The sequence below is a fragment of the Colobus angolensis genome, unplaced genomic scaffold (assembly GCF_000951035.1).
Source record: "Colobus angolensis palliatus isolate OR3802 unplaced genomic scaffold, Cang.pa_1.0 Scaffold58, whole genome shotgun sequence".
Lineage (NCBI taxonomy): Eukaryota > Metazoa > Chordata > Mammalia > Primates > Cercopithecidae > Colobus > Colobus angolensis.
The window spans coordinates 8,851,900-8,875,749 of record NW_012119376.1 but is presented as its reverse complement, the minus strand read 5'-3'; the positions used below and the strand labels follow the sequence as shown (position 1 = coordinate 8,875,749).

Genomic DNA, 23,850 nt, shown 5'->3' with positions numbered 1-23,850 from the left:
GTCATATTCTTTGGAAGCTTAAAATACATACAACCAGAGACAGAAAATCTAAATAGATAAAAATTCAGTAGTATATAAAACAGCAGTAGAATGTGAACTAAAATGTGATAGTTATACAAGATATAGTATATAGTGAAAGGATGATACATTTCCAAAAGGAGATTTCCTAGGAAGCCCTTAAAAGAGAAGGACTGGCACTAATTGTGACACAGTGCTAGGAGTATAAAGAACAACAGGGCAGTAAATGTATTAGCCTGAACTAGGATAATGGCAGAGGCAGCTGATATAATGGCATAGACTCTTATCTGAAATAAGAGTCTGCTAGATTTCTGACTAGATGGATTCAGGGTTAGAGTATGTCAACTTCTACCTACGTACTAGGCTAGTTGATAGTAGATAGTTGAAGCTCCAGTTAGAGACCTAGGCTGAGCCCAGACTGACCACTGGGTAGCTACAAGTGGCCCAATATGCCAGGATGGAGACTAGTCAGTGGACAGTATTGGGCCAGCCAAGGAAGAGAGAATGTTTTATTCTGCAAAAGATCTAATAGCTAAGCTGCTAGTCAGAAAGAACCTAGGGTCTCTAGCAGAAGCATCAAAAATGACTGAAATAAATAATGTCTTGGGGCCAAAAAAAAAAAAAATTGGTGCAATTAATTGGGACACAGAAATTACCAGGATGAGTCAGTTTTGGAATGAAAGAAAATGAACAATTTAGTTGTATAGAAGTAGAGTTTCGAGAAACAGGCAGGCATCTACTGCCTTACGAGTAGCTGGAAATGTGGAATTCATATTTAAAGAGGAGAGTGAACCTGTGAGAACAAATGAGATTCACCACCCCACCCTTGGAAAACACAAAATTAAAGCTTAGAAGAGAGACAGTGAAAAAGATGCAGAAGTCAAGAGACAGAATTTGAGGGGATAGAATCAGATAGAATAGGGTGGTTAGAGACTTTTCCATGAAGAAAAATAAAGCTTTCAGAGTAAAAGTGCTCAACGAAACTGACAGAATAATCTCATACATGAAGAATTATGCCTGATTTTGTGAAAAATTGAAGGATAATGCGGAAAGAGCAGGCCACATGACATAATCCTACTATAAAAGCATCAAAGCATGACTCAGAGATTTAACCCACGGAAAATTATTAATAGGTCCTTTCTGTTCGCAAAATAGTACAAACATGCCATACCACCAATAACAAAATAATCAGACCTTTATTCTCCCTCTCTCAAAACAATCTCCAATGATTTCAATGTTAATTTCAACCTACATCCAACAGTAAAGAACCAATCTCACTGGCTATTCATTTTAAACTTTGCTTTGCCAGCATTTGTGGAATGGTGTCCAATTTTTTTTAACTTGAAAACTTAAAAGTTTGAAAGTCAGTAAGAGTTGACATTACCAACTGTTTTTTTTTTTTTTAATTAAGCACAGTTCAAAGATTTCCTTAATATTAAGTGGCAGCTTTTAAACTTTTTTTCTTTAAAAAAAAATTTCCACTGCTGCTGTCATAGCTTCTGTTAAAACACAGTTTACAGATAGTTGATCAGGTGTGCCCGTTGATATTTTTTTGGTTCTAAAGTTTTTTTTTTTTTTTACGGTATTAAAACTTTTTATTTGAATAAGTGGGGAGAAGAGAAATATATTTCAGCACTTAGATATATAAATTATTTCCAAAACAGTTTAATACTCAACTAGTCGGTTCTATCAAAATCAGTTTTCCCTGAAGCAAGCATTGTTCCCAGCTACAAGCGATCCTCATTTCGCGTGGTACTGTGGGACCATAAAATGGCCCTGAAATCTTAATAATCAATGGGGAAAATGATGATTGTTGTTCCATGACCTTTAAGATTCTGCTAAAATATTAAACATTCTTAAGATCAGTTATAAATGTAGGAAAAAAATGCAAAAATGTTTAAAAATATTTAGTACACTGTAATTTAAAACATTAGAAATAGAACTAAAGTGTTTTATTTCATTGTAAAAACGAAGTAGTTTGAATAGGGCTTGCCTTTTTTTCTGGCCAGTAACTTATGATACTGAGTAAGCATCTTTTATGTTCATGGCAAACTCATACTTCTTTTAAGTTTGGGTCAGCTTCCACCCTTTTATTGCTTGTGCTTTCAATGTTGTGAAATATTTCTATATTCACATTAAATATCCTTTAATGTAAAGTTTTTTTTTTTTTTAACCATCACTTCCTCTGGGACATATTTGTCTTTATTGCAATCACTTTTCTTATTTGTGTTGATAAGTTTGCCTTCATTAAGCTCCTATGAATGCACAGCAGCAAGAACAATATTCCCATGGTCAGTGGCTTCTTCTACAAATTCATTTATGTTTGATTAAAATTTCACTTCCAGTGTTATCATTTTTCATTGCTTTGCTGCACTTTCATCTTTGTTGGCCAGTTCTTTTGAGTGTTCACTTCTATAAAACGTCAAGTGGATGACAAAGAGAGAGCATAACTACGTGCTCTGCTGTAAGTCAACTGAATAACAGATACACAGGGACAAACCACTGCAAGAATCTGAAAGTAGTCAACATGACTAGTCATTAATCATGAAGTATATCTGTTATTTACATAGCAGTCTGTAGACTGAAGAACTAGCAGAGAAGTTTGTATTTCATGTAATTACTCAGAGTTATACTGTGCTAACTAAAATTTTAACCTAGATTTTAACAACAGTTTCCTTACCAGTTGCCTTTCCTTCCTGGTAAGGAAACTGGTGTTTAAACTAAATCTAGGTCACTGAAATTTGTGCCCATGGGAAACATGCAAATAGAGGGCTGCCTACACCCTACTTGTTTATATTGATCCAGACAGGCTTAAATTAATAGGCTGAAAAATAGCCTTTCTGAATTTATATCAAATAGTGAATCTTAAAGCACCCAAGATGAAAAATTAGGGCACACTGAGGTGGTTTTAAAATCTTTGTCATATGACAATCAAGCTTAAAATGTATCTTAGAATAATAGAATTTTAGAAACAATGACCTTTAAAGGCCCCATAGTTTGGTACCACAGATTATCCAGCATGTTTATTATGAATTATTTCTCCTCCTTCAATTTCAGTTTGCTCATACAGCCACTTGCGGTCACAGTGGCATTCAGCTCCACACTTGGTAGAACCACAGGCAGGACAAGCATAGAAACATCCTAAGCAGTCTTCATTGAGGCAGTCACAGAGGTCCATCCCACTAAAAATCAGGAGACCTTGGTTATCATAGACCTTACTCTTTGCTGGTATCACTTGTCTGTCTGAACCAGCGGTTGCATTTTTTGTAAGTCTTCTTTTTTCTTTTTTACCAGTTTCTGGAGCAAATTCAGTTTGCCTTCCTGGATTTGTAAATTGTAGTGACCTCAAAGCTTTAGCAGTTCTTCCGTCTGACTCAGGTTTCCTTTTCTGGCGGTCTTCAGTAGCAACATCCACACTTCCATTGATTATCTGTGTGCATTTTGGACAAAGCTTCCAACCAGGTACAAGCTGTCTTCCGAATTTTGCACTCAGAAAAGTGGCATCATCTAAGTCAATTACGTGCAAATTTTTTTTGGCTAATTTTTTGTGTATGTTACATGGGTCACAACATGACTTCTGTAAATCCTCAAATCTGTCAATGTAAATTTTTACATGATGAAAGCAAATTGTATTGTTCCCAGAAAGTGTCATTCCAGTTCTAAGTTGAAGTAAAAGCATATCATTTGATGACAATTCTTGTAAAGTCTTAAAACCTGTGTGACGAGTATAGTAGGTTTTATGGCACTCATCTGTAGTACGAAGCTGGACTCCAACCGAACATAGATTCATCATTCTTGATTCTAGCAAATTTTCCCTGTTTTATTTTGTCTAGAGGTCTAGGTCATGGGCTGATCACCCAAAGTCCTACAATAGACATTTAATAATCAAACAGAAGCATTCCCTGGGAAGTCAGAACTTCACGAGAACACCTTAGCTTTAGCTCTCCTCCGCCCGGCTTCGGGCAGCATCCGCATCCACACAGGACACACTCGACCGCCTGCTTCCCAGCCAGTCCCCGCGCTACCACTGGTACTGAAGATTTTTTAGAAATCACCCTCACGCACTCTAAGGCACACCTGAAATTAGATTTTTAAGTGGCTCTTTTACAAACGTATATAATGTATGCACGTATATTTGCATATATGCTCATTTCTGTATTTATGAAGATTGAAGGCAGCCTCTCAAGACTTACTTCCAACTATGATGGTTTAAATGGAAAAAAACATAGGCAAAAAGGTACTGCTCTAAAATGTAAAGAAAATAAAATTAGCGCAAAGAAAAAAATTAGAATGGATATATTTTCCTTAAAATTATGACTCTGACAATTGAAAAAAGAAATGAGATCGAATTTTTTAAAATTATATTTAACATGGCAGGGGTAAGAATAAAGAGAAAAATGCCAGGTGTGGTGACGTGAGTCTGTAATGCCAGCTACTAAACGGGCTGAGGATCACTGGAGCCAAGGAGGTCGAGGCTGTAGTGCACTGTGATCACACCTGTGAACAGCTATTGCACTCCAGCCAGGGCAACATAACAAGATCCCATTTCAAAGAGAGAGAGAGAGAAGAGAGAAACTATATATATCACATATTGGCTCACCAAAAAAGTTAAGCTATAATAAAATAATACAATCATCTAAATATACTATAATATATATAACATATAACCATACAATAATCTGAAAAGCATGTTGGGTCTCTCAGCAAATGCCTTTTTCCCACCTGTTCTTGCATATTGTTCTATAATGCCTGCTTTTCTATCCCTTTGAATGGCTCCTTCCGTCCTTTAGTTGGGAACTTGGGTGGCACCTCGCAGAGCTAGGCACTTCTACAGGCTCTCAATGCCCCTGGCGCACACCCATTCACAGTGGAGGCACTGCGCTGTGATGTTAATAGTTGCTATTTATTCATCTGCCTTCCACTAGACTATACCTAGCTCTAGAGGGTTGGGTGTCAACCTTTATACATCTTTTTGTCATCTTTTAAATACAATATATGGCACATACAGTGTTTGAATATATAAACTAATGAGTCATGTCCTGTGTTATCAATATGAATTGAAATATAGCATTACATCTTAAGAAAAAATCTAGTCACTCAATATACAAAGGTAGACAACGTTTAGGGAGAACTGCAAGCTCAAAGTTTTAAGTCTTACACCTCTATAGTATAAGTAAAGTCATTTTTGTTTCACCAGCAGCATATTCATGCTTTCCACAAAAAAACTAATGCTTGGTTTTGTCAGATAAAGACACCCAAATGGAAAGGTGTGAGTTAAGTATGGAAAAGCTAATTCACAATGTGATTTAACCATAAAGGAATGATCTCCTGACCTATGGAACTCCTTCTATTCAAGCAGATATGAATCCACACTATAACTAAAGAGATCTCCAAGTGTGAGACCTGATGGGATAGAGGTGGAAAAGGACACATGCATGGACTTGAAAACAGAGTGTAAATAACAGCCACCCTAAAACAGTAGTCAGTTTCTTATTTTTACTCATCTTCCAGTTTCAGCAGCTCTGCCTTCACCCTCTCTCAGTTCTGGTTTGCTTGTCAAAGCAACCTTACTAGAGAGCAATGGGCATATTCACAGGAGGAAGAGCCCTGGTGACCACAGACAGCCTGCTCCCAAGAACCTACCTGCCTACAGGAAACCTGTCAGGCCAGGGAGGAAATTCTAGGCACAGAAAAACAGCAGAGTATGTTCACTTCCAGTAAGCCATTGAAATCTGTGCCTAAAAAACCTCAGAAGCAAAATAAATGACCTCATATGGCCATTATGGCAAGGGACAGAAACAAGTCTGAGTTGAAAGAATGTAAACAATAGCAAAAGACTTTTGAAAACCAACTTCCAGTACATTTCACAAATTTGGGCTTTGGAATAAGAATAATAAAGGGATGAGATACAGGGGCTGAGTCCCCAGTTGAAACATTAACTCTTACAAAATGCAGTACAACTTTAAGAAGTTACAGGTCATCTGCTGGGAAAAATTTGATACCCTGTCAGTCTAGTTTTAGAATACCCAGGCACTCTGTACACACACATGCTGACCAGGCATTTAATCTTTTCAAGGTACATTGTTCAGGTAATTTCAAGACAGTAACCTGTTTTAGCAAGTTTACATAAATGGACATCAAAGTAAAGGAGGGGTTGGCACCTGCTTCCTTGCCCAATATTCTAGAAGACAATGACTGTACAATCTCTAAGTGCTCTAGTCTCAGCTTCCTGCAAAGGCAGTCCTGTGATCCAGGTTCCAGTGATTATATGACAAATATTGCAGTTGCTAACCTTTCACAAAGTCCTTAGGTAATAAGAGAAAAATCAGACACCTCAGCACATGCTTTTCCTGGCAGCAGCCTGGTAGCACCTGTCTATAAGTTCAATGGCAGCATAACTTTAACAGAGAAGGCAGTTAAGTGCCCTGGCAGTGTATAATCTCATAACTTTTCATGTAAAAAAGAACCATATGTTTACTGTCCTTGCACTTTCTCGGTAGTAAAATGTAAGCTATACCATCACTCCACTCATATATACTTTTCCTCCAGTGCCACATTAAACTGTGATTGCAAAAAAAAAAATTGCCCGAATCCTCAGGCTAGCATTTATTGTTACTTAAAACTTAGCCCTATGTTTATACTGTATCATCACATCCTAAATTCTGCTTCATAATCCACCTGCAAAATTCATAAAGCTATGCAAGAGACCGTGGTATTTTAGCGACATCCATTCAAATCTGGGCCATGGACACAGGGCCTGGGGTACCTAGCTGTTTCTCCCGTTCCTCACGTCGCTCCCGGGCCAGCCGCTGCCGGTCATCAACACGTAACACAGGAGGAGGGTCTGAAAACGACATTAAAAAAACATGAGATGAAGAGTGGATTAAAAAAAAAGGAAAAGAAAAAATACACATTGATAAATATCCAGTAAATTTGAAGAATAAAATATTGCTACACTTTACAATAATAAGTACATGTGACTAGAGTTACAGTGATCCACTCAGTTATTACAAGTTTTCTAAGGACTTCCAAGCATTTTCCTCTATTTGAAAACATCATGTAAATCATGACATAACTATAGCCTTTTGGCTATTTTCATCAAACAATATAAATGATGTTTTGTGTTCCTAAGCTACCAAACTTCTATTATTTTTACGCTTTAAAAAGTCTGTTCCTTAACGACCAACAGAATCCTTAAGTGGCTTTATATTGAACAAATGTTTGCCAATTAGAGGTGAAGTGCTCGAGTCCAACAGACACACATTCAGTTTCTGCCCCATCACTCGCCGGCCAAGGTACTTACCCACCTCTCTAAGTCTCAAGTTATGAGGTATACTTTGATTTATTACCTGTAAAATGACGATCCAATAGAGCCTATTTCACATTATTATAATGACTGTTAGTGGAGTGTGTAGTGTGTATGTCCCAGTGAATCACTGAACATCTACTATGTGCTCCAGGCACTGTTCTGTATACTGAAAAGACAGCAGTCACCAAAAAAGATAAAAACCTGAGACTTCGTGGGATTTATATTCTACTTGGGAAAAAATCTGACAAAGAAGATAAATAAGTACTATACATAGAATGAAAAAGGAGAAAAATACAGAGAATATTAGACTGAGATAAATGTTAAGGAGACAATAAAGAAACGAAGGGGATTATGACATGTCAGGAAAATGATGTTTAATTTTTCAGATGGAGCCCAAGGAAGGCCTTACTGTGATAATGACGTTCTATAGAAAGTAAGTGCAAAGTCCCTGAGGTTGCAAGTACCTAATGTGTTCCAGAAACAACAGGGAGATCTGAGTGACTGGAACAGAGTGAGATGAGTAAGTGACGGGGCTTATGGTTAAGGTGAGGACTTTGCATTATACTGTGAGTGAGACATGGGTGGAGAAGAGGGGTTCTGCAGCAGAGGGCTACGTTTAAGGCTCACTCTGCTGCCATATAAAAACAAAATAATAAAAATGATCATCATGATGCTCATGCTTAAAATTAGGTTTCTTTTTCTCTTTACTAAGTTGACATTAGAATTGATGTTGACAGGCTGTGCGCAGTGGCTCACGCCCGTAATCCTAGCACTTTGGGAGGCTGAGTGGGTGGACTGCCTGAGTTCAGGAGTTCAAGACCAGCCTGGGCAACATGGTGAAACCCTGTCTCTACTACAAAATACAAAAAATTAACCAGGTGTGGCAGCGTGCACCTGTAGTCCCGCCCATTCAGGAGGCTGAGGCAGGAGAATGGCTTGAACTTGGGAGGCGGAAGTTACAGGGAACCAAGATCGCGCCATTGCACTCCAGCCTGGGCAACAGAGCAAGACTCCGTCTCCAAAAAGAGAAAAAAGAATTGACATTGACATTTTTAGAATCTCATGTTAAAAATGGGAATCTACTATAATAATACAGTAGAGACAAACTGGGTGCAGTGGCTCACACCTGTAATCCCAGCACTTTGGGAGGCCGAGGCGGGTGGATCACCTGAGGTCAGGAGTTCAAGACCAGCCTGGCCAACATGGCAAAACCCCATCTCTACTAAAAAATACAAAAATTAGCTGGGCATGGTGGCACATGCCTGTAGTCCCAGCTACTCACGGGGCTGAGGCAGGAAAATTGCTTGAACCTGGGAGACAGATGCTGCATTGAGTTGAAATCACATGTCACTGCACTCCAGTCTGGGCGACAGAGTGAGACACCATCTCAGAAAAAAAAAAAAAAATTACAGTAGAGACAAATAGTAGTGCTTTGGCAACAAACTTAAAGGTCTGCATCCCAAATGTCTTTTTTTGTTTTTTACTTTTGAGACAGAGTCTTGTGTCGTCCAGGCAGGACTGCTGTGGCACAAATCATGACTCACTGCAGCCTTGACCTCCTGGGTTCAAGTGAATCCTCCCACCTCAGTCTCCTGAGTAGCTGAGACCACAAGTGTGCACCACCACACCTGGCTAATTTTTGTATTTTTTGTAGAGACGAGGTTTTGCCATGTTGCCGAGGCTGCCAAATGTCTCTTGGACTTTACAGAATTTGTACATTTAAAGAAAATAAAAACAGTAAAGACATCCCTTAGGAACCTGCATAAACCAGGCAGTGTGGATGATGAACAAGACTAGTGGATGGTTTTTAAAAATTGGTTACATGGACGCCCTCAATAGCCCACTATGATATTTTTCAGATTTCCTAATCATTTATGTACTTCTATATACTTTTCATGTAGGAAAATATGGCTCCTGGCCCTGAAGGTTTAATTTGGAAACAAGAAAATGGAGGTGGACATGAAGACCCTCTCAGGCAATTTATTAAGGGCTATCCACAGGAAGTTTTTGCTGTCATTTGTTTTTCTGAAAGAAAATGGTGGCCATAGTAAAATGGTATTTTAAAGAAAGAACTCGGGATAAAAGTCAAGATGAAGTTAAAAGAAAGACCTTTAACAATTACTTATCACTTTAATACTCCTTAAATAATATGAGGTTTACTCACTCATGAAAACTTTTTTTTTTTTTAAACAGGATCTTGCTCTGTCACCCAGGCTGGAGTGCAGTGGTATGATCATGGCTCACTGCAGCCTCAATCTCCCTGGCTCAAGCCATCCTCTTACCTCAGCCTCCCAAGTAGCTGGGACTACAAGTGTGGACAACCACAATCAGCTAATTTTTCTTTTTTTTTTTTTTTTGAGACAGAGTTTCCTCACTCTTCCTCCCCAGGCTGGAGTGCAATGGCGCAATCTCAGCTCACTGCAACCTCTGCCTCCGGGGTTTAAGCGATTCTCCTGCCTCCGCCTCCCAAGTAGCTGGGACTACAGAGGTGCACCACCACGCCCAGCTAATTTTTGAGACGGAGTTTCCTCCCTCTTGCTGCCCAGGCTGGAGGCGCGATCTCGGCTCACTACAACCTCTGCCTCCTGGGTTTAAGCGATTCTCCTGCCTCCGCCTCCCAAGTAGCTGAGATTACAGGCATGTGCCACTAGGCCCAGCTATTGTATTTTTAGGACAGATAGGGTTTAACCATGTTGGTCAGGCTGGTCTCAAACTCCTGACCTCTGATCATCCACCAGTCTCCCAAAGTGCTGGGATTGCAAGCGTGAGCCAGCATGCCCGACCTCGGCTAATTAATTTTTTTTTTTTTTTTTGTAGAGATGGGCTTTTACTATGTTGCTAAGCCTGGTCTTGAACTCCCGACTTCAAGCAATCCTCTCACCTCAGCCTCCCACAGTGCTGGGATTACAGGCATAAACTGCTGCACCCAGCCTCATAAAAACTTTTATTTAATTATAAAAGTTGAAAATCAACGTTGTAAAAGTCATATGAGCACATTATGGAAAGTCTGTAAAATAGACAGTTTAATTACTTTTAAAATTCCACTGACAAATTCTGTTAGACAATATTTCAATATTAAGTACGTGACATGTCTAGCTTACTTTTAAGTACATGCCAAATTTCATACAAAATTTTGAAAATAAGGCTTTAATAACATATGGGACACATGCCACCCCCGGCAACCCACACCAACCCTGACAGCCCCAAGTCATAGTAATAACTGGTGCTCCTGCAGTAATGAGGCAATGCCCGATTATGCAACGTAATGCTTCCCCCTGCGAAGTGCCTTTTGAATGTATATTCTGAAAACAGTGCAAGAAGTGCTAGTTTTTCCCTGATTTCTATGCTATCGTTTCACATGAAAATTATATTCTTAACATGTAACAAACTGCATCCTGTTTGGTAAGATAATATATAAAAAACCAAACTTTTATACAATTAAATACTGTAAATAAGGCCAATGCAGTAGTTCCTGGCTGTCCATCAACATTAGTGCTGAAATAATTACTATCTATCTAGAAATAGATTTGAGGAAGTAAAGAAATGTAACATTTCTGAAGTTCAAGATGCATAGTAGTTGTGATATACTAGATGATTTTGGTTGGTTTGGAAACCTGGCATTAGAAAATACTGAATTGTAGAGTGAAAAAGTTATTCAGTGCAGGTTGTTTCCATCCTTCTGTTCCCATTAATACGAAAGTCTCTTGGGTGCTAGAATGTTATTAACACCTGTGGCAGGTTAAAGATGGCTGTGCATGGGGCTGGGGAGGAAGAGAGACTTGTCTGTTTTCTTTCCTGCTGCATTCTCAATGCCTAGGGCTGCATGTGGCAGAAAAGGATATTCAATAAGTATTTGTTGAATGAATGAATGAACAACAAGCAACCTTAGCTAACCCTCAGAGCCTTTAAACTTCCATTAAGATGCACTGAAGGGAAAAACTAAGAACAATCTTGTAGCTGATAACAGAGTAAGCTATTTAAATGCTAGAAATTTAAATTTTAGTTTTAATAACTAAAAACTGATAAAAATTTATCTTTAAAGATAGGTTTTCAAAAAAATACAATTAAATAATTCCAGTAAATAGTGAATTTCCTATAATTCATTGCCTCCCTTCTCATTTCCACCCCCACATTATTTTTCTCTGAAGCAAAAGGTATAGAAAATACTTTAAAATTATGTATAGGTCAGCCAGGCACAGTGACTCACACCTGCAATCCCAGCACTTTGGGAGGCCGAGGCAGACGAATCACTTGAGGTCAGGAGTTCAAGACCAGCCTGGGTAACATGGCGAAACCCTGTCTCTACTAAAAATACAAAAACTAGCCAGGCACAGTGGTGAATGCCTGTTATCAAAGCTACTTGGGAGGCTGAGGCAGGAGAATCGCTTGAAGTCGGGAGGCGGAGGTTGCAGTGAGCCGAGATCGCACCACTGCACTCCAGCCTGGGTGACAAGACGAGACTCCGTCTCAAAAAAAAAAAAAAAAAAATTATATATAAGTCAGGCACAGTGGCTCACTCCTGTAATCCCAACACTTTGGGAGGCCAAGGCAGGAGGATTGCTTGAGTCCAGCAGCTTGAGACCAACCCAGGCTCATTTGAAAAAGGGAGACCTCATCTCCACCAGAAATAAAAAAACATTAGCCAGGAGTGATGGCACATGCTTGTGGTCCCAGCTACTCAGGAGGCTGAGGTGACAGGATCGCTTGAGCCTGAGAGATCCAGGTTACAGTGGGCCCTAATTACACCACTGCACTCCAGCCTGGGCAGCAGAGTAAGACCCTGTCTTGAAATAAAATAAAATAATGTATATTCTATATTGTTTCCCAATGGATCTAACATGGTTAGAATAAAATTAAGTTACCAATTCTCACAAGGAAAAAGGCTTTAAGAGGAATAGAACTTAGGCTTAAGTAAGATCGCAGTTGCACTCCACATTCAACTTCCTACCTATGATGGTTCAAGTGTGGGGTGACACCTAACCTGGGGCACTGTTAAGGGTGAAAGGGGGTGCCATTGAAATTCTGTGTTTGATAATATGCATAAACTTGGATTGCTTTACACACATCTGATAGTATGGTCATGCTACTAAGGAGCTCTCAAAGTTGACAAGGCTTTTACAAGAACTCACTAGGCCTTGACTCGTATGTAACTACTATTTCTACAGTAAATACTTCTGTATTTCTGTTAGCAATTTGTACTTTATGAAGCACTTTCACATATTATCACTTTATTCTTCCCAATAACACTATGAGTTAGCCAAGCATTTATTTATTCAATGAAGAGTTACTATGCCTCTTCTTCAAATGAAAAAACTCAGAGAAATAGATATGACTAATGAAGATAGCAAGGACATGTGTCAGAGCGAGGGCATAAAACCCGGGCTCTAACTCAGTCCTGTGCCCATCCATGCACCATGGCAGCTACAGTCATTACAATGGCATGGTGTAGCATCAGAGAAGGGCTGGAAGATTCGAAGTCATGTACTCCTCTATGAGGGCAATTTACTTATAAACAATAAGACAAAATAAAGTTTCAGTGGCTCTTTTAAAGACTTCTGTTGGGGGACGGCAAAGGGATAGGAATTCAGAGGGATTTTTAATGAATTTGGGTATCTGCTTTTCTCAGGTCCATGAAAACACGCAGTTTTCTAAGGAAGTCAAACTATTAATCATTTGGAGGCAGCTGGAGTTCTGAAGAACCACCTCCCACTTCTTCAGGAATTAGTAGATGTGGACAGATCTGTAAGTTTACAAACTGTCTGTTTTGTTCTGGTTTCAAGTATTCACATTTGAGAGCAATGGTCCTTCCAGGATAACGCAGAACATAGTGTGCTGATAGTTCTAAAACACCATGAGGCACTTCCGTAATGTGCTTTTTTGTTTGTTTGTTTTTTGAGACAGAGTCTCGCTCTATTGCCCAGGCTAGAGTATAGTGGCGGATCTCGGCTCACTGCAACCTCTGCCTCCTGGCTTTAAGTGATTCTCCTGCCTCAGCCTCCTGAGTGGCTGGGGTTATGGGTGTGTACTACCATGCCCGGCTGATTTTTGCATTTTTATTAGAGACGGGGTTTCACTATGTTCGCCAGGCTGGTCTCAAACTCCTGGCCTCAGGTGATCCACCTGCTTTGGCCTCCCAAATTGCTGGGATTACAGGCGTGAGCCACTGGTGCCTGGCCAGCCATAATGTGCTTTAAATATAAAAGTCACAACTTGAATGTGGAGAAATGTCTTCTAAATCATAGAGATGTTCTGGAGCCTTCTAACGAGTTTAAGTATCAGACGGTAAAAGAGGAAAGGACATTTAGCCAAAACTTACTGGGTTAAAAGGGATTCTCAGAAATCATTCAGTCAGGATGCCCATACCTGGTTAGGACAATACTCAAAATATCCCAAAATACATAATGAACTTTTTCCCCCCAAGTTCTAGAAAATGAAAATCAACAAAATGCTTTAGACAGACATTCTCATGACCCATATCCCACAAAAATTAAAAGGTGTTACTCAAGGCCAGCCCTCCAACACAATACTCATATTATCCTTTGGAGATACTCAGGAAAATAATGACATGGTGGTTTCTAAATCAAGAGCCTTTTATATAGCTTGGCTTATCTGTATATACAAAAAAACAGACACAGGGATACTCAAAAAGACACAATCAGAAGTGAAATGTCTCCCTATTTAACTTGACTTTAGCAATATAAATCAAATGACTGTATATAAGGAGACGGCCAATTAGGGTGGAAGAGGTTTTTCTGGCTTCTGATCTCTACACACTGTGTGCAATCTCTCATCACACTGGTGGTTCTGTGTTAGAATGACTTATTCATATATTGGTTTATCTATCATACTATCAACTGGAGGGTAGAGATTATGTCTTTTAGTAATATATTCCTAGTACCTTCATGATGCTAACACTAGATGAATAAATGAGTTATCAGGATATAAAAGTATAAACTGCACAGTAAAAAAAAAAAAAAAAAAGGTAGAAATTAGAAGCACTGGTGGATGGGGAGAGCCAGAGAAATATAGCACCAACAATTAAGCTATGTTAAATTTTCGTTGTATAACAAATGTGATTTTCTTTTATTTTTTTAAAACACATTTATTCATCTTTTTAATCCTCGCGGCTCAGCACAGGGCCTGACACACAGTAGGCACTCAACAAATATTTGACTTCCAAAGCATGACCATTCATGCATCCATAATTCTCTTTTTATAGTATAAAGAAGGCTGATATTCAGGCCCCAATGTGTATCTAAAGTAATATATATTTCCCAATAAGCTCTTCTATTTAAAGATGAGAAACAGTTCTAGTGTTCAATTTCAAAATCAAGATGACATTCAGGTGAGTGTATCACGTGTCATTAAAAGACAAATATCAAAGCATATTTGCCTGTATACCACTGCCTTTTCCCTTTCCTTCATTTTCTCTGTCCATATGAAAGCAAAGGTTTTATTATAGTTTTCACCAACTGTAAGAGCCCTGGACAATTTTTGATAATGTAAGGGCTTTTTACTTCAGTTTTTGTCACATATTAAAGCTGTGTGTCAAGACTGAAGATTATCCACTATCTTCTCTTCTATCTCTGTGTATTTTTCTATTTCTTCCTCTGATAGCTATAACTTGGTTTCTGAGTGTCTGGTTACAATAACCACAAAGGACTGTCATGACTCAAGGATATTAGCCACCACCACTTGATGCTGATAAACTTCCAAAGCCTTCTGAGCTTGATTAATTACAATGGAGGGGTCAGTCTCCAACTTAAAGGAAATTATAAATGCTTTGTAAGCACAATCTTCAATCAAAGGGGAAAGTATTTTTGGCATCATCTTCACTGTTCTCTGCAGTGGGCCCCCAGATGACTGGATCTTGTGTTCAGGCATTTCAGAGACAGGAACATAGAAATCTGACACAACCACACCAGGTAAAACATCACAGAAGGGCCGGCCACACTTCCAGTGGGACCTTGGTGCCACCTGACGTGACCAACACCACCCGCTGGCCCTGTGCGCCCAGCCCAGTCACAAAGCAGGCCATAACCTCAGCGCAGCACCGGAGGCCAGGGAAACTCAGCTATGAGGTTCGTTTCCACCATTGGCCCAACAAATGTGCTTTTCATGTTAAAGAACTTCGACCTCCATAGAGACACACTTGAATACAAAAATAAAGGTCCACTAGAATACGCTACATGGGGACAGGGTTCATGTTGTTTGCTCATGCAGTACATCTCTCATGCTTCTTTGGCATAGAAGAACTCAGTAAACATTAGATGGTAGCTGGAAGGTGGGTGGTTAGATGGATGGATAAATGACTCAATGAAAAGGCAGGCTGACTAAGGAAATCTCCGCTTGGTAATTAAAACTCCTCTGAGGCTGCACATCATTTTCCACTAATGGCAGCTTAAGCAATATTTTCAACAATACTTGTTATTGTCTTTCCTCTAAATGACAAAGCAGATTTGTCTGTTGTGTTCAAGACCTTTTCCACATGAAAAGAAAAATTCACAAAACTAAACACAGTAGAATATTCTCTATAAGGTTAGACTCAGTTATTTCCATCTTTATTCTCACTGATTCACTGTGCTTGAGTGACTTCAGTACTAGATGCAGCAAGAAATAGGTTTCCAAGAACCTCCTGGGGTATTTGGCTTGCTTTCCTTTCCTTTGATTGTCTCTTATTATCATACCATACATTCATTCCTTCCACAGGTCACACAATGGTTACTGGATATCTGGAAGAAACCGCACTATCAGTTCAATTGTTTGTTATTATATTTATAGACTGTTAGATTATTTGTATCACTGAATGAAAGAGACTATGAATCAGAGGCTATTACATGAAATTATTGTGTAGGCATACAATCATCGCAAGGAATAGCAAACAAAACCATAATTCTATACAAGCTTTGATATGTGTAAAGATTTATTGAAATAGTTTTGGAAAAAGTCACAAAAGAGATACGCGATAATGCCTGTTGAACACACAGGTATAAAAAACTGTGTCCTGTCATTTGAAACAGAATAGTAAAATTATTACCCCTTTAAACTGCTTGACATTAAATGAGTGCATCCGCATACATCATCTCATTGATTGTCAAAATGACTCTGAGAAGTAAGCAAGACGTGTGTTTGAATCTACATTTTATTTTATTTTATTTTTTATTTTTTATTTTTTTGAGACGGAGTCTCGCTCTGTCTCCCACGCTGGAATCAAGGCCGGGCGCGGTGGCTCAAGCCTGTAATCCCAGCACTTTGGGAGGCCGAGATGGGCGGATCACCAGGTCAGGAGATCGAGACCATCCTGGTTAACCCGGTGAAACCCCATCTCTACTAAAAAATACAAAAAACTAGCTGGGCGAGGTGGCGGGCGCCTGTAGTCCCAACTACTCGGGAGGCTGAGGCAGGAGAATGGCCTAAACCCGGGAGGCGGAGCTTGCAGTGAGCTGAATCTACATTTTAAAGAGAGAAAACCAAGGCTTGGCTTTGAGAGGTTCTCTGACTTAATATCATATAAGCCAGTAGGAGTGTGTGTTTGGTGGCAGGACTGAAACCAAGCTCTCCTAAATTCTACTTTTCTGAAAACTAGAATTTAAACAAATTAAACCTTTATAATCGTCAGCATGCCTTTAGGGCATAAAAGATAATCTTTATTTTCCCACAATTAATGCAATGCATCATACCTGGTTTATTTCCTGAGTGGTTGTTATTTTGTCCTGAAATTGCAGAGGCAGGGCGGTTGGCAGAGGCATTTTTCTTATCTTGCACTTTATAGCTGTCGGGTGCTACAGAAATGAGACAAAAGAGAAAAGACACATTTAGTTTCTTAAAATTTCTTCAGAAACATTTACGTATTCGACATTTACTGTTAACCTATGCACCAGGTTCTTAGACTAGATTAAGGAAATGAAAAGATGAAGTAGTTACAATCCGTGCCCTCAAGGAGTAGGAAGGACATGTAAAAAATCAACAACCTCGGCTTGAGTGACCAATCTTATAGAAGTGGCATGTTCAAGGGGCCAAGAAGAGCCTTTCCCACAGCTGTACCAGTTTACGCATAAAGCAACCATATGGAAGGACGACTGCAGTCTAAAGTCTTGGATCTGAGTTCTTACAAAGCACCATTGGCTTAGAATAGATTTCAAATGTATTAATTTCTTTCTGCTTTGGTATATTCAACATCATTTAATCTTTCTTTGGGGTTACTGAGTCTCTGCAGTAGCCCCAGGTCCTGACAACAAACATCAACCCTAACTGAATATTATGTAACAGCAGACCATGGAGATTGAAAAGACTTCAACATACATTCAGTGCAAGTCACTTTTCTGAATAAGCCCGATAAACGCTTTTGGGGGTGGGGTGCTAGAGGGAGGCTGTAGTTTGCTTTATTATGCTGAAATTCAAATTAAAAAAAAATTCAATTGAACAGGAGTTCTGGTTACTTGAACTCTAATTTATCTATATCTAACTTTTATTAGATCCACTCTAGGTGAACAGCAGAGGTCTATCTGCCCACTTCATTATCGCCTGGATGTCGGGAATTCATTTCCATCTCAGAAGACCTTCTGAGTCATACTGTCCATGAGACAAATGTAAAATCCATCTTAAAATTTTTCTATGCTCATATGAAATTGATAGGTTAATTTTATTTTATGTTATTTTATTTTCCAGTAAGCCTTTTGGATTAGTAACAATAGGTTAAATTTTGAAAACTAAAAATAATTTCTGAAAATTGTCAGGCTGTTTGGTCTAAGATTATATATTGCTAATTCCTAACTGTTAGGTTGGATGTATTTCTAAAGTTTTCAGGCCATCTCTCTGCTTTCATATCAGTCTTTTTCTTCTACTATGGTTTAAGAGTCTGTATTTCTTCAAAAACTTCTCTGGTGAACACTGTAACAGCAAAAGACACAGACAGACCTGGGTTCAAATATGAGACTTGGTATGTAACCAGTTGAGTGGCCAGGAAGTTATTTGGCCTCTCCAAGTAGGTCACATGGGGTAATAATACTGCCTAACTCACAGAACTGTTGGAAGGATTAACTGAGAAGATATGTGTTAAAAATCTACCAAAAGCCTTGGCACATAGGAGGTGTTTAACAAGTATTCAAGGCCCTTTCTTCCAGCTTCTATGCTTTTCTGTGGAGTCCTGGGCATCCCATTCTCATAGCACCCATGCAGGTTTGAGTGTGTTTTGGAGTCAGCAAACCTGGTTCTGCCATTTACCAGATGAATCCTCAGCATGTTGCTTAACATCTCTAAGTCTTAATTTCCCCATCTGTAAAGGGGAAAAACATCTACTTTCAGAGCTGTAAAAATTAAATGAGATAATGTACAGAAAGGTAGATCATTGCCTGGCCCACAGCAAGGCATGACAAATGGTAGAAAGTATTTTTAGCTCTCTTCAGGAAACTGGGCTTCTAGTTCCTCAGGGATTTGAGAGAAAGCAAACCTATGTTAACTTGGTGACGGGGTCCTGGGGGCAAGTGACTAATGTGGCAGAAAAGTCTGGGTCAGCAGCTGGTTCCAGAAGTTTTCAGCTCAGCCACAGTCATACCTCCTGGGGCTGTTAGGTAGGGTAAACTTATGATATAATTTTTAGAGTATGGCCTGGTTTGGGAAGAGGTAATTAGTCTTTCTGATTCCGGGTTTGGGGGAGATGACAGTTTTCTAAGATTTGATGCCTTTCATTATATTAAGTAAATCTGAGCCTTAAAAAAAAAAAACCCTCAATAACATTGGGAAAATAAAACAGGGAGTTTTTTGTTTTTTAAACAAAGTGTAGGGGATTTCACTACTTAAGAACACAATAACAAGAGGAATTTATTCATTTTCTGATTTCCAAAATTTAAAAACCTGAAAATCTCCATTAACTAGAAGACAGGATTGTATATACCCTTATAAAAGTTCTCATGAAAAAAAATTAAAATGACTCAGGTGATTTTCCAGTATTATTTATTTGAATCTCTCTTCTTTCATTTAAAAAAAAAAAAAAAAGAAAATTAAGCCATATACTATGATGCTCAGTAAGTCTTTGCTAGCCTTATGTAATCTTTATTGATCATCCTGCTAGCTTGAAAGCTGTATTCCATTAGTGTCACATGTGAGTGTTGAGGTAAAGACAAGAGGAAAGATACAGACAAGCACCCTGGTGGTCTGGGACTCTCTTTCCAACATACTCCGAAACAAAATATAGAGGCATCAGACATCTGGTGAAAATTCTGTAGCTCCAGTAAGTGCTGCAGTGTGTCCTGTGCAATCCACATTCTCTACCACTCACTGATTCCTTCCAACATCTTCCCACAAAGGCCTTGGTGTTCTCACGGCTTTGTTTCTACTTCTGGCTGTATGGTCCAATACAGTCTTCTCTCAACTGCTGAAAATAACTGGTCCAACAAATGACCTGTCAATTTAGTAAAAACACTTGCTCTGAGACACTTCTGACTATAACCTTTGCACCATCCTGTTTAAATCTCACTGAATAATATGGGGACTTGACATCCACAAGGATAATGTATTTCAGTCACTCTTTTTAATAAAATCTGCAATGTGGGCTCTGATACAGCAAAAGCTTAAACTCAGTTTCCAGCTCTGTATAGTCCCTTATCCATGGGGGACTACTAGGTTCCCCAGACCCCCCGTGGATGCCTGAATTTGTGGGTAGTACTGAACCCTATATACGCTATGTTTTTTGGATCTACAGAGACAGCTCCTATGTGATTGACAGGTGGGCAGCGACTACAGTGTGGATCCACTGGACAAAGGAATGATTCACATCTCAGGCTGGACAGAGCGGGAGGGCACGAGATTTCATCACACTACTCAGAAGAGCACAAAATTTATGAATTGTTTATTTCTGAAATTTTCCATTTAATATTTTTGGACTACAACTGACCGTAACTGAAACCTCAAAAAGCGAAATCATGGATAAGGAGGAACTACTGCATACATGCTTTTCTGCTACAGTCTTCAATTGGACTTTGTGGGCATACAGCCCCTCTGCAGACATCCACTTGTGAGGACACAGCTTTGGGGGAGTGACCTAGAACACAGAACTAGAGGTTGAACCACATGAAATAGCCTTTTATGTAGTAAAAAAATGGTTAAAATTTAACAACATTTTATGTTTCAATCTAATAGTTTAAATAAATCTGTATAGAAAAGAGTTACCATATCAGGCCTGAGATCGCTGTTATAATTTTGTATATATTTATATATATTTATTCTTTAAATTTATTTATTCAAATATACCTGCCAGGAGTATTGTAACACTCGAATCATAGGTACGAAGTGCTTTATCCAATGTGATTTATAAAATTTGCATTAGAACAAGAAGGAAATAAAGCAACAGCATCACTCCTAATGACTTTCCTGATTATTCCACATAATAGAGAATTTCTCCTTAGGTTAAATTCCTCACAATTGCAAGTGAAGTTGGGTAGCAATGATCAAAGCTCATGGGAGTTAGCATCAGACAAACCTGGATTTCATTTCCCACACTACCTCAGTTTTCTTCCTACTTGTATTTATTCAAACAGTACACTACTCTATGGGACACCTTGAGCTCGATGCTGGAAGAAATATTATTAGGTGTGTAATTATCTCCTTCTACCACTTCTTTTTCCTTTTCTTGTCCTATGTTTCTAGGTTACACTGTATTCTAGAACTTCCAATTCCTCCAATACTATCTCCTTTCTTCAAAAATCATCTCCCATTATGTCCTGAAATACTATCTGTACATCAGTCACTGTCGAGTATGCATTTATAAATACGTGCTCTCAATAAAGTTCCCATCTTCAACATCTAGGGAATATCTGCTCATGTATTTCTGCTATCACTTGAACGTCCTCACAAAAAAGCCAATCCCCTTAATGTCAGTCTCTTTGTCACTATCAACAGAACCACTAGGCTCAGAAATGTTAAGTAATTCTAGTTAATTAAGTAATTTTTTCAACATTTAAAAATACCCCCATGGACCAGACACTGTGCTACACAGTGAGAATACGAAGGTCATATGACATAGCATCTGCTTTCAAGATGCTTACCATCCTTTGGAGGAGAGACAGTGGGCACATACATGAAATTGCAACAACGGACTGATTCAATTTTCTAAAAAATCCATAAACCCACAGAAGTTTAATAACCAAACAAATGATATAGTGTTACAAGAATTCGGAGTGGGAGAAGGAGCCACAAGGGACAGTAGTCCCTGGGCAAAGAGCTTGCAGACCAGAAAGCATCCAGATAAGTGAAGAGTAATGTGAAGAAATTCCCTTACTAGGGTGGAGCATGAGCAAAACTACCAAGGCAAAGGGACAGGAGAGATAATCGGTACTGTCTATTCAGAACAGCAGGTTTAGGAAGGGAGGCAGTTGAAGATATGACAAGAGAAACAGGCTAAGGCCAATGTCTCTTTGAATTCTGAGAGTGTGGACTTTTTCGTGAAGGCAATGGAAAGTCACTAAAGTATGCATCACATGGAACTTCCAGCTGTGAACTACTTTAGCTTCAATGGATTCTGTGTAAATGAACAGTGAAGTCTAACAAGTCTGCTGGAAATGAATTTAAAAAGGATCTCATCTTAGAGAAAACAGTAAAAGGAAATCAGACTAAAAACAGACATCCTAAGAACTCTGCCTTCTATATAGTTTAGTAACTAGTCAGGTTCTTCCACTTACCCATATCACGTACCAAGAGATAACTATTTGACCGTTACATGGTAAAAAGTGACATGAATGAATATGGTGAAACTTAGGGCTGTCCCTGAAGAAACAAGAAGTAGGGGAAGAGTAGAGTCAGTGTGGTCACCCTAGAAGAAGCCAAGGACAGCTCATGTAGCACCATATAGGGACCCTCCACCAGAATGGAACTCCAGCCACAAACTCCTGGGAGGATGAGTGGCCAGTAGGCCAGATAAGGAAATGGGTCTGTTGGGAAATAGGTGGGGCATATTTTTGAAGGTCATTTTGCAGGGAGGTGAAGAAGATACAAAATGGGAAACTGACTGGTGTTATTAATCTTTTGTAGACCATCACTTAACGGGGAAGCAGCTGCTTCATGGGGCATGCCTACAGGTATTGTGTCATGGCAATTTAAGTAACTGTAAATGTCAAAAATAGTGCAGAGTCTCATTTGCTCTTCTACACACACCAGAATAGACCCATTTCATGGCATGGTGCAACTTCTAGCCACATTTAATCTGACTGACATTTTGAAACAGAAATAACAACAATGAACCATTTATTCACTCTATTGCTCAATTCTTGTTGCCAAAACATATGCAACTAAATAGGACCATATGCAACTAAATAGGACCATCTGATAATGATACATATTTGAGTTATACACAGCACTCTCCCTATTCTGCTGACAGAAACAATTCAATTAAGATCTTTTTCTTGCATTTCACATATCTATACAGAACACAAAGTTAAGATTTGGTGGCTATGGTAGACTTCATTAGAGCACGGTAAGAGTGTGGAGGTTTTACAATTTGGAGTAGCTCATTCAGCAATGACAGTGGCTGAAAGTCACTTTCTGATTTCTCCATCTCTTCATAAGGGAAAAAACCTTAAGATGTATGACCATGATAGAAAATGATATTAAACCAAAAGGAAATACATTTGTTCAATAAAGAGAGTACAAACCCAACAAAAGACACTGACTTTATAAATACAGCCCAAAAGGGTGTATAGTTATATGACACATGGGGACAGAATCTACCACAGGTATCTCTCCTTATTTCTGTAACTGACACTAAGACATGAAGAATGGAACAGAGACATGTAGGTCTTTGTTAATAATTTATATTGAACCACTTCCAAAGAGAAGTTGAGGCAGTTGGATTGAACTGTCAAGGTCTATACATGAGATGATAAAAAATACTGACATAGGCTGGGCGTGGTGGCTCACACTTATAATCCCAGCACTCTGGGAGGCTGAGGTGGGCAGATCACCTGAGGTCAGGAGTTCGAGACGAGCCTGGCCAATATGGTGAAACCTTGTCTCTACTAAATACACAACAATTAGCCAGACATGGTGGTGCATGCCTGTAATTAATCCTAGCTACTAGGGAGGCTGAGGCAGGAGAATCGCTTGAACCTGGGAAGTGGAGATTGCAGTGATCTGAGACTGCGCCACTGCACTACACCCTGGGTGACAGAGAGAGACTCCATCTCAAAAAAAATAAATAAATAAAAATAAACAAATAGTGATGCAATCAACTTTCTCTGAAATAAAAAAACCTAACATGTGATAGGGAAGACATTAATATCATATATAAAACAGCAAAATAAAATTCTATCAAAATGGGTTACCAAAATATTCCTAAGGGATAGGACTGGGCCATTTTCCTCCAAGGAGCTGATGTCTAGTCATAGTCATCGTATTCTGAGCTTCAACAAACAGTCTCCAAATAAACGGAACATCGGCATTCAGTCGTTGATATCTGGTCAGGTACAGGTCTATGGTAATTTTCCACTTGACCAGAACAACCTGAGGTCAGGGGCCATGCCCTTCAGCCTTAC

General features: G+C 39.1%; 1 protein-coding gene and 2 pseudogenes across 11 annotated transcripts in view; all 3 read right to left on the bottom strand.

The window, feature by feature from the left end:
- Positions 1 to 23,850, bottom strand: part of MAP7 (microtubule-associated protein 7) — a 208,449-nt gene that overhangs the window by 61,362 nt on the left and 123,237 nt on the right. For all 10 annotated transcript variants that reach the window (XM_011962091.1, XM_011962095.1, XM_011962096.1 and 7 more), the window contains 2 exons: positions 17,008 to 17,109; positions 6,785 to 6,862 (listed from right to left, as the gene is read on the bottom strand). In XM_011962091.1, the coding sequence (XP_011817481.1) occupies positions 6,785 to 6,862; positions 17,008 to 17,109 (180 nt within the window). The remainder of the gene's footprint in view (positions 1 to 6,784; positions 6,863 to 17,007; positions 17,110 to 23,850) is intronic.
- LOC105526174 lies at positions 1,601 to 3,811 on the bottom strand (annotated as a pseudogene). The gene has a single exon (XR_001004037.1). The product of XR_001004037.1 is annotated as an ARL14 effector protein pseudogene (transcript).
- On the bottom strand, positions 14,846 to 16,397 carry LOC105526234 (annotated as a pseudogene).